Consider the following 13,118-nt stretch of genomic DNA (forward strand, 5'->3'; position numbering starts at 1 on the left):
CGGGGGTTTCTTTACCCCTACTCAAGGAAACAAAAAGATGTTTCTAAGGGAAAAGCTGGCTCCATGCAAGGGCAGAGCCCTCACCTGCAGGATGTTGGTGAAGAAGTCGTGGTAGAACATGGGCCAGTCCTGGCGGCAGATGTCCACGATGACTTTGCAGAGCTTGTTCCTGATGAAGTAAGGCAGAGTTTTGTGGTGAGCCAGCAGCAGCTTGGGCAGGCAGCTCCTGATCTCCATCTTGTCCTGGGATGGGACCCCCAGCCACATCTTATTGATCAGGTTCTGCAAAAGCAATGGACATCCCAAATCAGCTCATCTTGGACATGAGAGAAACACTGACAGAACCTGGAATCTCAGACTGGTTTGGGTTGGAAGGGACCTCAAAAATCATCCTGTTGCAACCCCCTGCTGTGGTCAGGGACACCTTCCACTGTCCCAGGCTGCTCCAAGCCCCATCAAACCTGGCCTTGGACACTGCCAGGGATCCAGGGGCAGCCCCAGCTGCTCTGGGCATCCTGTGCCAGGGCCTGCCCACCCTGCCAGGGAACAATTCCTAATTCCCAATATCCCATCCATCCCTGCCCTCTGGGAAGCCATTCCCTGTGTCCTGTCCCTTCATCCCTTGTCCCCAGTCCCTTTTCAGCTCTCCTGGAGCTCCTTCAGGCCCTAGAAGGGACTCCGAGGTCTCCTCAGAGCCTCCTCTTCTCCAGGCTGAACAACATAAAGCAGGGACAGAGCATCTGGCAGAGCTGCTGCACTCATGGCCCAGGACTGGCAGTGCCACAGTGGAGCTGAAGTTACTGGTTTAACTGGTTTTGGGTTAAGCAGAACTATAGCGGCAGGCACAAAACCATTTCCCCCATCACAGGGGGGAAAAAACCCTGTGCACCAAAGGTTTCCCCTCTAAAGGGGTAAGCACAGCCTTGGATGAAGCAGGAAAAGAAAATCAGGGAAGGAGGTTTGGTTTTCCAGGCCTCTGATGCCACCCAGGTCTCCTGAAGCTGAGCTGGGAGGTCACTGGAGCAGGCACTGCCTGTGACAAGGCACCACTGCACAGAAAGCTTTCAGTCCACTTAAAGCCAGACAAAATCCAAAGGAAAGCACAGTCACAAATTGCTTCCCTGCCCCGATCCTATTTAGGGCTCTGGAGCATTAGGAGCTGAATCCCTTGGGATAACCCAGAGAGGAGGCTGAAGGTCTGTGCCCATCTGCAGCACTCAGCCTGCAGAAAGAGAATGCTGGAGATCACAATCACAGCCTGGAAGAAACCTCAAATATCCAAAACTGGAAGATGATGAATGGTCAAAGGAGATGCAATCCTCAGTAGGATGTACTGCACACAGACACCAGCTCCCAGTGCAGAGCTACACAGGGATATTTATACAGAAATTCCTCAAAGAAGTTCGTTTTGGTGTTTCCTAGCAGAGAAAATCCACAAGTACTGCTTGAAAACAATGGCCCAACCAGCTGAGGGTTCCTTGATGCGAGTCCAGAATCCCAATAAAACTGGAAGATGTTTTAGCTTTAACACCCCTCCTTTCATGCCCACTTTGCTCTGTCCTGCTCCTCCACCTGCCAACTGCAGTTTTCTCCCTATAAATGCTTTTGAGAAAATGTTTTCATTTGCAAAAAGCAGGAGGTGAAAACAATTCATCTGGAAGGGGGTGAGTAGGAGGTTTATTCCAAATCCACTGCTACCTTCCTAAGCAGTTTGGGAAGCCCATGTCCTTGGGCAGTTTTGGCAATGATCCTCGTGCTCACTCCCCCCTGACTGATCCAGTAGCCAAGGACAGCTGGGCAAGCTGCAGACTGGGACACACCACGGCTCTGAGGACCAGTTAATGTCCAGCACTGCAGCAGGTAATTTTGGGAATTCAAGCTCCTCATCTCCCAGCTGGGCTGGGGACTCCTGTCCCTCCTTCTGTGCTTGCACGGTGATGTCTTTATTCTGGGCACAATTAGGTTTTTCAATGGTACTTTTTCTCCCTCCAAGGAAGCAGAGGCTCAGTAACCAAACTCCATAAAATATCCTGAGCTGTAGGATCCACACAGGATGATCCCAAGGATCACTGAATCCACCTGCTGGCCCTGCACCATCCCCTGAGCAGGAATAATTCCCATGGCACTTGCCATGATCACCCCTTTGTGAGGGGAAGGTAAAGCAGATTCAGTTTGCAGATGGGGTCCAGACTCCCTCTGCAATCCTTACTAAGTAAAATGAATATTTAAGAGAAAAAATCAACAATGATGTGGATAATTTGTAAAAACATCACAACTTTCAGAGCAGGGTTTTTATCTAAGCATGTATTTTATGCGAAAAGTGGCCCTGTGCAAAGGCTGTAAACCCCTCTGATTTAGGGGCACAGCTCAGAGTGCCCACCCAGCTAAGGACATGACAGAGGCTACAAATGCCCCAGACTGAGGAGTGACATTGACCAAAACTCAGGGACAGACACTGCGCTGGTCACTGAGAAGTCAGTGACACACCAGTGCTGTCCACAGAACGTTTTTGCTTATTCCAGAGGACACAGAGATCAATATCAAGCCTTTTAACCCAAATTTTCCTCTTTAATCACTAGATGAAGAGTGGGATGCAGCTAAGAGAGACCTCACCTCTCCAGCCAGCACAAGTTTTCAGGATGAAGTTCAAGAGCACCTGCCACAACTACAAAATGTCAGAAAAATAAAAGCAGGTTTGCCTTCCCTCTCAGCACTCGAAGCCTGCAGGAGCCAGGAGCAGGTAATCACCCCCATATTTCTGATCATAAAAACAGCATAAAAGCAATAACACCCTTAAAAGCGTCGTGCAGAAACTCAAGCAGCCTCTGAAACTGGAGGTAATTTGTGCTTAGAGATGCCAGGAAATGAATTCTTCAATTTGTGTACAAAGATTCATATTCTCCCACTCTGAGCCTGCCATTAAGCAACCTCTCTAGCAGAGAGCAATAAAAGCATCCTTCATCACTGTACTTACCAGGGATGCCATTTCAGACAAACATCTCCCCCCAAAAAATCGATTGCCAGATAAAACTGCACAGGCAGAGCAGTGGAGGAGCTGAGGCCTCACCTCAAACACTGTCAGGCTGTACATCATCACATAATCATTCCTTGTGCTGGACAAGAAGTACAGGCAGAATCTCCAGGCTCCTATCTGCTGGGCAAAGTTATTTAAAAGCTCCTCTGCAAAAAACATAAAAGTACATAAATTACTTGAAAAAGTACTTCAGTTTTAATTTGACTTTGATATAAAATGTTCCATTAAAGTTCTTTAGCTGTAAACAAAGCCATAACAATGTATAGTGATATCACAGCAACTGAGCGGGGAAGAGACCCTGTGTTCAGGGAATGACTCAACCTGGAGGAGGGCAAAAAATACAATAAAATCACATTCTACAGTGTTTAAAGCAATGTAACCACAGGCTTTAATGAAAACAAAACTGATGTGTCATTTTCGAATCAGTTTTGACATAAATAACTGCAGCAGATAAGAGGTGAATATTAAAACAAATCACACAGCAATTGTATTATGAGCACTGTTATTTTATCTGTAAAAGCTAAATGCTGGGATTTCAGGTCATTGTGAGAGAGTAGGAGCACTTCAGATCAGTGTTCTTAACCCACCTTCTTTTAACACAACTCCAAGAGTTGCTGACTTGGTGAAGTTCAGGGGGTCAGAAACCTCCCTGTATGCTCAGGGAAGGAATTGGTCATCTCTCATGAGGTGACAACGTGACAAAGAGAAAAGCCACAAGGGCTGCTTTACAGGTTAAGCAAGTTTAAGGCTTAATTAATTGTTTTCTTCCCTGCAATGTAAGCAGGAAAATGAGGGATACCTTCTTCCAGAGCACGAGATCACTCTTGGAAAAACCACAACAAAAATCTTGTGCAGTTTATTTTACTGGATTTCAGGGGCAAGTCTTTCATGCTGATCACACTTCTGGCCAGAGATGGTAGATACAACCACAGAATGGTTTGGGTTGGAAGCACCCTAAAGTTTATCCCACCCCACCCCCTGCCATGGGCAGGGACACCTTCCACTGTCCCAGGCTGCTCCAAGCCCCGTCCAGCCTGGCCTTGGGCACTGCCAGGGATCCAGGGGCAGCCCCAGCTGCTCTGGGCACCCTGTGCCAGGGCCTGCCCACCCTCACAGGGAACAATTCCTAATTCCCAATATCCCATCCAGCCCTGCCTCTGGCAGTGGGAAGCCATTCCCTGTGTCCTGTCCCTCCATCCCTTGTCCCCAGTCCCTCTGCAGCTCTCCTGGAGCCCCTTTAGGCCCTGGCAGGGGCTCTGAAGTGTCCCTGGAGCCTTCTCCTCTCCAGGTGAGCACCCCCAGCTCTGCCAGCCTGGCTCCAGAGGGGTCACAGCCCTCAGAGCATCCCTGTGGCTGTCTGGGAATAAAAGGACTCTACCTCTTTACAATCACCAGCAGCTCCTCCAGAGCACCTGACAGGATCTCTGCTGCCCTTCAGGACATACTTAATAACCCCACCCAAAGGGAATTGCTGTTATTCCTGCTCATCATTCCACAAGAACTGGGACAGCCTTGCTTTGCATTCCTAATGCTGAAGGCCGTGCTCCATCTCCAGGCAGAGGCTTCCCAGGACACAAAACCCAACAATGTACAGAGCAACCTCACTGGTTTATCAGACACAGGAACTCCAGCGATGGAAACCTGTCCCACCTGAGCAGGAGAGGGGAAGATGGCAGTTGAGCACAGGCACAGCTGTGTGGAACACCACCAGTCCCCTGTGCGGGGCAGGAGCAGCCCTGGAGGGGCAGGACTCACCTATCTCACGTTTCCTCTCGTTTGTTGTGCAATTGTGGAAAAACTCCGTCATCAGACTCTCCAGAGCCCGCAGCGAGGCCTCCTCTGATGCCTGGGAAGGACATTGAAGGAAAGAGAGGAAACTCATTCCCACTCTGACAAAGGAGGGTGGCATTAGAGCAGCACAGGTGCACCAAAATCCAACACACACAGGATCAGTACAGGACAAGCAACTGGGAGCTCAAACTGCTCACTGGTGAGCAGCTAATTAATTATTAATGGACAATAATATTGTCCATTAATAAGGACCAGAACACAACAGAATTCCTTTATTTTGGTGGCATTCAGGAATTTTAGGGCAATAAATAAATCTCACACAGACAGCAAGTTCAGGTCAAGATGCAGATGTCACTGCTCACTGGTGGCAAGGAACAGCAAGATTTGTCCACTGCAGGTGAAAGCTTTGGACATGAAGGACCATTTGCTCAGCTCCATTAATAAGGACAAGAACACAACAGAATTCCTTTATTTTGGTGGCATTGAGGAATTTTAAGGCAATAAATAATTCTCACAAAGACAGCAAGTTCGGGTCAAGATGTTTTCAGATGTTTAGAAATCTTAACTATCCTATCATGGGAAGCATGAACTTTGAGAGGATTTCTCTTGGACATCAGGAAGAATTTCTTCCCAGAAAGGGTGATAAGATATTGGAATGGGCTGCTTGGGTGGATGGTCGAGTCCCCACCCCTGGAGGTGTCCAAGGAAGGGCTGGAGGGGGCACTCAGTGCTCTGGGCTGGGGACAAGGTGGGGATGGGTCACAGGTTTGACTTGATGATCCTGCAAGTCTCTTCCAACCTCAATCATTCCATGATCCTGTGACCCCTGACACCTCTTCCTGTCTTTGCCTTGGTGCCATCCTGCTGCTCAGGAAGCTTGAAAAAATAAGTAATTTCCAGCACTCTAAAAGCAATATACCAGTACAAACCAATATACCAGTATTCAGCAATGTGATTCAAGAACAGCACCTCCCCCAATTCAGGTTTTATTCTTGGAAATCAATAGTTACAGTTTTAAGTTCTAAAGAAATTATCAAGATTAGCATCCAGCTGTAGTTTTGGAGTGCTCTGGGGTTGGGATGGTTCTATTCTGGCAAGGTAACAGCCTCAGAAACAGTCCTGCTACAGCACTGACCATGCCATGGCTGTGTCCCCAAAGTTTTCAACCCAAGCTATCAATAACAAATGCATCAAGATTCAAGCCCAGACCTTCAAGAACAGCAACAAAGTAAGCATTCAATAAAACTGAAATTTCTGCCTCAAAAAAAAAAAAAAAAAAAACCAAATCAGAAACAAAAGCCGTGCCTGGCAGTCTCCTGCAGAGAAGAGCATGTGAGACATCCAGCAGAAACACTCCAGGCTTCTGCTAATTCCCATTTCCCTGCACAGCAGTTTTCCCAAGGGCCAAGCAGGAGCCTCTCCTCACTGGATTAACCCCCAGGAGCACCAAGAACTCCACAGCAGCTGGAAGTGGATGCTCTGCAGGACACTGAGCATTTCCATTTTCAAAGGAATGCTGAATTCCATCCTACCTTTCCTCTTCCTGCCCTGCTTTTTCCTTTTTCTCTTGCTTTTTAAAGCCCTGCTCTAGAAATCAAGGACTATTTTAGCAGGGGATGTTGGTAGTGGGAAATTGGCTCAAAACAACCAACAACCCAAGCAGAGCAGTCCAATGTTTCCAATCCAATGTTTGCAGCTCAAGTTCCCAGCTTTAATCCATTTCTGCTTAGGCTGCAAACTTCCCTTCAGCCACGGATCAGCCTCCTGCCAGTCACCATTCCCGGGTAACAGCACCTCTGTGGAGAAGAGCCTCACTTTAAAAAGAAATATCTAAGTAGCATCCTTAATGACTTAGGATATGGCCACACTGCCATTTGTGGGAGCTAAGTTGTCCTAAGCTCCTCCCAAGCAGATCCACCATACAAATCCAGTATTTTCCTAAATCCCTGCACTTTCCTTCTCTGCTGCTCAACACAGAGTGAGTCTCACCAGCAGTTTCTGGTGCCAAACCCCCAAAGATGAGTTTCCAATCTCAATTTGATGCAAATTCTTCAAGAGCAGCACTGCTCTCCCACTCCACCTTCTACCATCCAATACCAAGATCACCTCAATCCATGGAAAACTCTCAGCTCTTCACAGGGTGGAAGGGCTCAGATGTCTCTGGATACTTAATTCAGCAATTCTTCTTCAGCAAGAGCAGTTGACATTAGTGCATTTCTCCAAAGATTCAAGATTTATATCCTGCTTTTGGAAATAAATTATGGAGTTCTTATAAATCTTGAGCATCTGCCTTGTCCTCCACTGCCATCAGCACTGAGATTTGGAAGATCCCATTCCTTAGGAACACAGTTAATCTTCCAAAGCAGAACACCACGAGCACGATGTTCAACATGTCAAAAGCAGGAAAAAAAAGAAACCAGAGAGCAGAACATGAGGATTTCATGCAGAAAGCCAAGGCTGGAGAGCACCCAAGGCCATCTTGGGCACAAAGACACAGTGGGGCCTCCAAGATGGTTCTTGCTTGACTTGTGGCTCTTTGGGAGGTCTGGCCAAAGGCAGGTCGAGAAGGAAAAATTGTCTGAGGTAACCAAAGCCCAGCTCAGGATCTCCTTCTAACTCCAGGCTGGACTGACCATGGGCCTGCATTTGCTGATGCCTTTGGGTATTCCTCAAGTTCCCCAAATCCTGGAGGCAGTGGTCGTCCCCCAGCTGTCCAGCAAGGCTCTGATAAGGAGCCACTGAGATAAGGAGGTCACAGGCTGTGCAGAGCAGCAGGGGAAGGGGGCTGCACCTGGACCCAGACACCTGGGAAGTTGATCAGTGAGACTCCAATGAAAGTCCAGCTGTTTGGAGCACCTGGGGCTGTACCTGGGATATCTCCTAGCATCATTCCCACGTTAACATGCAGTTTGCTTTCTTTTAGGGCTCCCTGTTAGCTCTGCAAACAGGAGAAGGACAGGCAGAACCAGCAGTGCTGAGCTCAGGTTCTGGGCTGAAATTCTGGGTCATGCCCAGATTTCATATTCCAAGGTTTTTCAGGGAAAGTGGGGACCATCAGTAATAGATTCTACCCCAGTTTTCCATGTCAGGGCTGGCAGTTTGCCTCACCTCCACGAGGCATCACTAAATCTGCAACCACTCAAACAGAAATACTTCCCACTCTCTTTTAGAAGTCAAACCTGACCCCTCTCACCCCTAGTGCCTCCCAGGGCTGGATCAAACATCAAAAAATACCATTTCTCTCCTTTGCCAGCCATGAGAGGAAAATATATTCAGTTCTCCAAGTCCTGCTCGCAGAGCAGGTAACGTGAGCTTTTCCCCATGCAGAGAAAACTCTGCAGCCCACAAAAAGCAGGGGAGATAAGATGTGCCACGTCACCATCCGCCCCTGCTCCACTGCCTCAACACCACGGCTGAGTTCTGACCCACAGGGAGGGTCCTGGCTGCAAATTCAGCAGATCCTGGGGCCAAAGGTGATGTCCTTGTCACAGCTCCCTTAGGGGAACAAGGCAGTGAGAGGTGAAAGCAAGCAGGGCTAAATCCAGCACAGCCACAGCTGCAGATTCCTGTGTTCCAGCAGCACATCCATACTTTGACCTGGAATTTGGGTCAACACAGCATCTCTGGGAGGTGTGTCACAGGTGACTGTCCCCAGATAGGTGCCTCTAAGTGCTCAGCTGGGTCCACACCCCACAGACAGGGCAAGCAGCAGCTCTGCCCTTCCTGGAACTGTCCCCTCTGATCAGAGCAGGACTTGCTGTGGATCAGGGTGGGAGAGCCACTGTCAGCCTGCGTCCTTCCCATCCCTTTCCCCTCATTAGTTTGCCAAAGGTGTTCCACAGCACTATCAGATGAGGGGTGGAGCTGCTTACTCGCTCCAGTTACCTCTGGACTCCAACCTCTGTGCCCTCCTCCAGCCAGGAAAATGAGCTCCAACAGCTTCTCCTGAGAGAAAATACAAGATTTGCTACCAAGAACCTGCACATCCAACAACATTCTCCATCCACCAAAGCACCACAAGAAGGACCCACCAAGCAGCTGATTTCAGGGCTATCCTCCAGTTACATTTTCAGTTGTATGAGTCATTAACTGATTTCTGCTGATTAAGGGGGAAAAAAATCTGCCAGCCTCCTGCATTTCAGCCTGTTCAATATTGCAGCTGCACCTCAGTGAGGCTCTGGAGAAAAATCTTTGTACCCTGCTGCTGACTCCATCACAAGCTCAGATGTAGACTATGACTAAAGCACTGGGGTAGAACCAGTTACTCATGCAGCTCCAGCAAACACCAGAGCAGCGATCCTTGGGCTGCACTTCACACACTGCACATGCACTTGAAGAGCAGATATAATGCTAATTTTAGTTTGCATATCACCAAACACAACCACAGCCCTTAAAGAAGCACCTGCTCACTGCAAGACACGGAAGTGCTTTCTAAAGCCATTTTCTCCACAAGTGCTTTCATTTAGAGTTCACTTCCCCTTTTTTTTTCCTTTTAATTTCATTTTATGCTCTCTGAAGGGATTTTTCTGTTGAGGGGAAAGATTTTCTCTACTGCTTTGCCATAAAAACACAAGCTGTTAACCTTGTAATGTTTGCCATTAGAGCATCCATCACACAAAAGATGCTCTAAATACAGCAACTGGGGCTAATGACAGCTGAGAGAAGGGTTAGGTCTGTTCACTTTTTCCCTAATGTGTTTGCAAATGGATACCACTCCAAGACAAATTTAAGGCATTCCCTCTCCAGAGCTTTTTTTAGTAAGATGTTAATTGCAGCTGCAATGTTACAGAGGTGACTTCATCCTTCAGGCAGCACCTTCCTGATGTGGAAGGATGGATTTTCCACCACACAAGCTCCCAACGCCTCCTCCAGTGGCAGGGAGGAAAAGCCCAGGCTCTGCTGCACCCCAGGAGTGCTCAGAGCACATCAAGCTCCCCATCTGCATCTCTGCTCTTTATTTACAGCTGGCAGTTGTGCTGGGGAGCTGTTCCCACCCCCTGCACCCATCCTGGTTTGGGTTCTGATGCCCTGCCTGCAGTCCCTGCTCCTGCTGTCGAACACTCCCAGCCCACCCAGCCCTCACACCCTGCACTGACAGCACACACAGATCCCTCTGCAGCTTGCTCACCTTCTGGAGCCTGCCTCTCCATCCCAATGCCAGCCCACCCACCCTCCTCTCCTGCCATTTCCAGTGCAAGACACACAGCCCAGCCTCCTCCCAGCTATCAGGATTCAGATTTTATCACATTTAGCTGTTAACATCACTATCAGCTACGTCTACCAGTTTGTGGGCAGCTCTTCCAGGAGAGGAGGGACTGCAGGGGAGCACACAAGGAGAACCCTGGCTGATGGAAAAATTCCCAGCTGGAATTGCTATATTGCCACCAACAAGCAAGTGCACAGGGTTAAAAAAAAACAAAAAAAAACAGACAAGAAACAAGAAATTTCATCCACAGCACCTGTATAAAATAACTCATCATCACCCTGTCGCTGCTAATTGCAATGTCCCATCCTCTTCCACCTCAGAGCCTTCTGCTGCCAGTGTTTGCAGTTAATTAACAGCACAGTCACACATCTAAAAATACAAACAACCACACTCCAGCTGCTGAATTATCTTCATTCTCTATTATTTACCGTCAAGCCTAACTTTATGATGCACATATGTACAGTGAGTACTAACAACACTAACATCTCCAGGTACTGAGGTAGTAATTTACTCATTGAAGGATTACCAGGGTGTCTTTCAGAGCCTTTCCCTGCCCCAGCCCTAACACAATATGGTAATGAACATGTAAATTAGAAATCACACTCTCAGAAAGCTTGTGGGTCACTTTAAGCCTGCTCACAAAACCCTGGAGAACCCCTGGGACAGCCCAGGGTCACTCGGGGCAGTAAAATTCATGGAAGAAGTACACTATCATTTTTAGCAAGAAAAGCAGAATTATGAAGTGTTCTAAAAAAAGTTGTAAGATACTCAACACATCCTCCAGAAAAGAGAAACACATGCTACAGGGAGGCAGAGCTGGGAGCTCAAAAACAGTGTTACTCATTATATTTAATCCCTTCCACCAAAAATTGCAGAATTTGGGGGTTCACCCTCATTCCAGGGTCTCTCACCAGAGGTTTGACACCAGGAGCCCACAGCATACGTGCTCCCCAGCAGCGCTCTGCTGATGCTATCAGGACAGGGCTCAGCCTTCATTCTCAGTTTCCTTGTTGCACTTCAGAGATGTTTTTGTGGTTTCCAGAACCGAAAGCAGACTGGCCCCCTGTGTGCTCCCAGCACAGCTCAGCTCCTGGGGCCGTGGCACGGCAGCTCTGCCTGCAGAGCTCCCCCCTCTCATCTCAGAGACCACCACTTCAGCACGTCACTAACAACACGGAGACTTTGCAATCTCGTTATAGTAGATTTTCTGCTTCAGCTGTGGGATAAAAGTCACAGATTGCTGTTGCACCTCAAGGCAGCTGGCAGAGGAGCAAAGACACCATGCTCCTCTTCGTGTCCCTGAGGTCCCAAAGCTCAGGGCAGCTCCAGAGCTGCTCAAAGCCCTCCTGCCTGGACAACCCCCGCTTCAGGAACCTGGCTGCACTTCAGGAGTCAGTGTTTAATTTAAATATCACCTAAGGACTCAGCAGGACCACAGGCTGAGCAGAGCTGTGTGGAACAGGCCATGGAGAGCCAGCAGTGCCAACCTGACTTCTGCACCAGAGATCATCTTACCTGGAACCCTGCCTGCTCCACGAGTAATCAGCACCTTTTTCAATACCCAAGGGATCTGATTTCTTAAACCCTCTTGGACAGGCAGATTCACTTAACCAGGCATCAGGTTTGAAGGTTGAACTTTGATTAACAGGCTCAAGTGTCTGAGTCTGATTCTTTCTAACCCAGTAACTCTTAACCCACATAACCAAGCCCAGCAGGCAGCGTGTCCTCCGCCCAGCAGTTCCCAGGAACTCTCTTAGAAACCCAGCAAAGGAATAAAACAATCCCAGCAGGTTGGAAAAAGCAAAGGGTGGTTTAGGCATAGTGCTGTTTCAAGCCATGCTTGCTGAAGAAGAGCCCAAGAGCAATTTCTGAGTCCCTGACACCCAGGAAAGGCAGCTGGTCACATGCTGCTGACTTCCTAATTGATTTCTTGTGGTTTAGCTGCTGGAAAGGGCTCAGAGACACAGCATTTTCCCAAACAAGCAGTTGCTGAAATAACAACACACAGCTGAGAAGTGCAGAAGCACCCGAAGCAGATTGCTCAAGATCAATACCCTGCACATCACCAAAGCACAGCGGGCAGAGGAGGCACTGGAGCCACTTTGTGGACTTGCAACTTAAACCTGACAATCCGGCCACAGCCATCAGAGTTTCCTCAGCAGACACTTGGCTCAGTCAGTTCTCAGCTGTTGGCCACCACTTTTTAAGCCATCAATGATTATAACTTCTCATTTGTGGGTTATCAGCAAATCCAGCCAAACAAAATCTGCTCTTCAGACAGACACAGCTGAGCATCTGCCAAGGGTGCTCGGCTGGGCAGGAGCTGCTTCCAGAAGTGAAAACACTGCAAGGTGACTCTGGTTGTCTTAGATCAGAATTCAGTTCAGAATTCACTTAAACTCTCCCAGGGAAGTCTAGAAACTCACACCTCTGAAGCTGCATTGCTCCTTTCACTTCACACTCTCCCTCTGCTTGGTTTCCCAGGACGCCCCACACTCCAACCCAGCCTGTGACCCCTCGCAGGGAGATCCCATCCTTCCCTGACAGACAGGGCTTGTGCAGGAGCCCCAGGAGCACGGGCACAAGGAACAAATCTCTTCCCTTTTCTCTACGTAAACAAACCAAGCAGGACCACAGGGCTGCCCCAAATGCAGCTTCACTCACTTTGTGAAAACACTTCCTCCAGAGGTTATGGGGAAGTAACCCAACTTCTAACCAGGCAGGTGAAAAAAGATCCCAAGGAGTCTTTTGCAAATGAGTAGGTTGGTGAGGAAAGTATTTGTGAAGGGAATTAAAAAATCCTTATGAAAAGTATTTGTACAAGGCGTTAAGAAAAATGCCCTCATCATCTCACTCCACTGGTGTAGAAACCAAGAGAAGAGCAGCAGTGGCAAATAAACTCACACCGTAACCAGTAGAGCCTTCTGAGCTGAAGTCTGTTTAAAAACCCCACACCTATCACAGGATCATGGAATGGTTTGGCCCAGAAGGACCCTAAAGCCATCCAGTTCCACCACCTGCCACGGTAGGGACAACTTCCACCATCCCAGGCTGCTCCAAGCCCCATCCAATCTGCCCTTGGACACT

The 13,118-nt window shown here is 48.4% G+C and overlaps 1 protein-coding gene across 2 annotated transcripts in view; it reads right to left on the bottom strand.

Moving 5' to 3' along the window:
• XPO6 (exportin 6) overlaps positions 1 to 13,118 on the bottom strand; it is a 59,009-nt gene that overhangs the window by 38,058 nt on the left and 7,833 nt on the right. For both annotated transcript variants that reach the window (XM_038151203.1, XM_038151202.1), the window contains exons 2-4: positions 4,790 to 4,880; positions 3,068 to 3,180; positions 85 to 282 (exon numbers count right to left, since the gene is read on the bottom strand). In XM_038151203.1, the coding sequence (XP_038007131.1) occupies positions 85 to 282; positions 3,068 to 3,180; positions 4,790 to 4,880 (402 nt within the window). The remainder of the gene's footprint in view (positions 1 to 84; positions 283 to 3,067; positions 3,181 to 4,789; positions 4,881 to 13,118) is intronic.

Source organism: Motacilla alba, chromosome 14 (assembly GCF_015832195.1).
Source record: "Motacilla alba alba isolate MOTALB_02 chromosome 14, Motacilla_alba_V1.0_pri, whole genome shotgun sequence".
NCBI classification, from domain to species: Eukaryota; Metazoa; Chordata; class Aves; order Passeriformes; family Motacillidae; genus Motacilla; species Motacilla alba.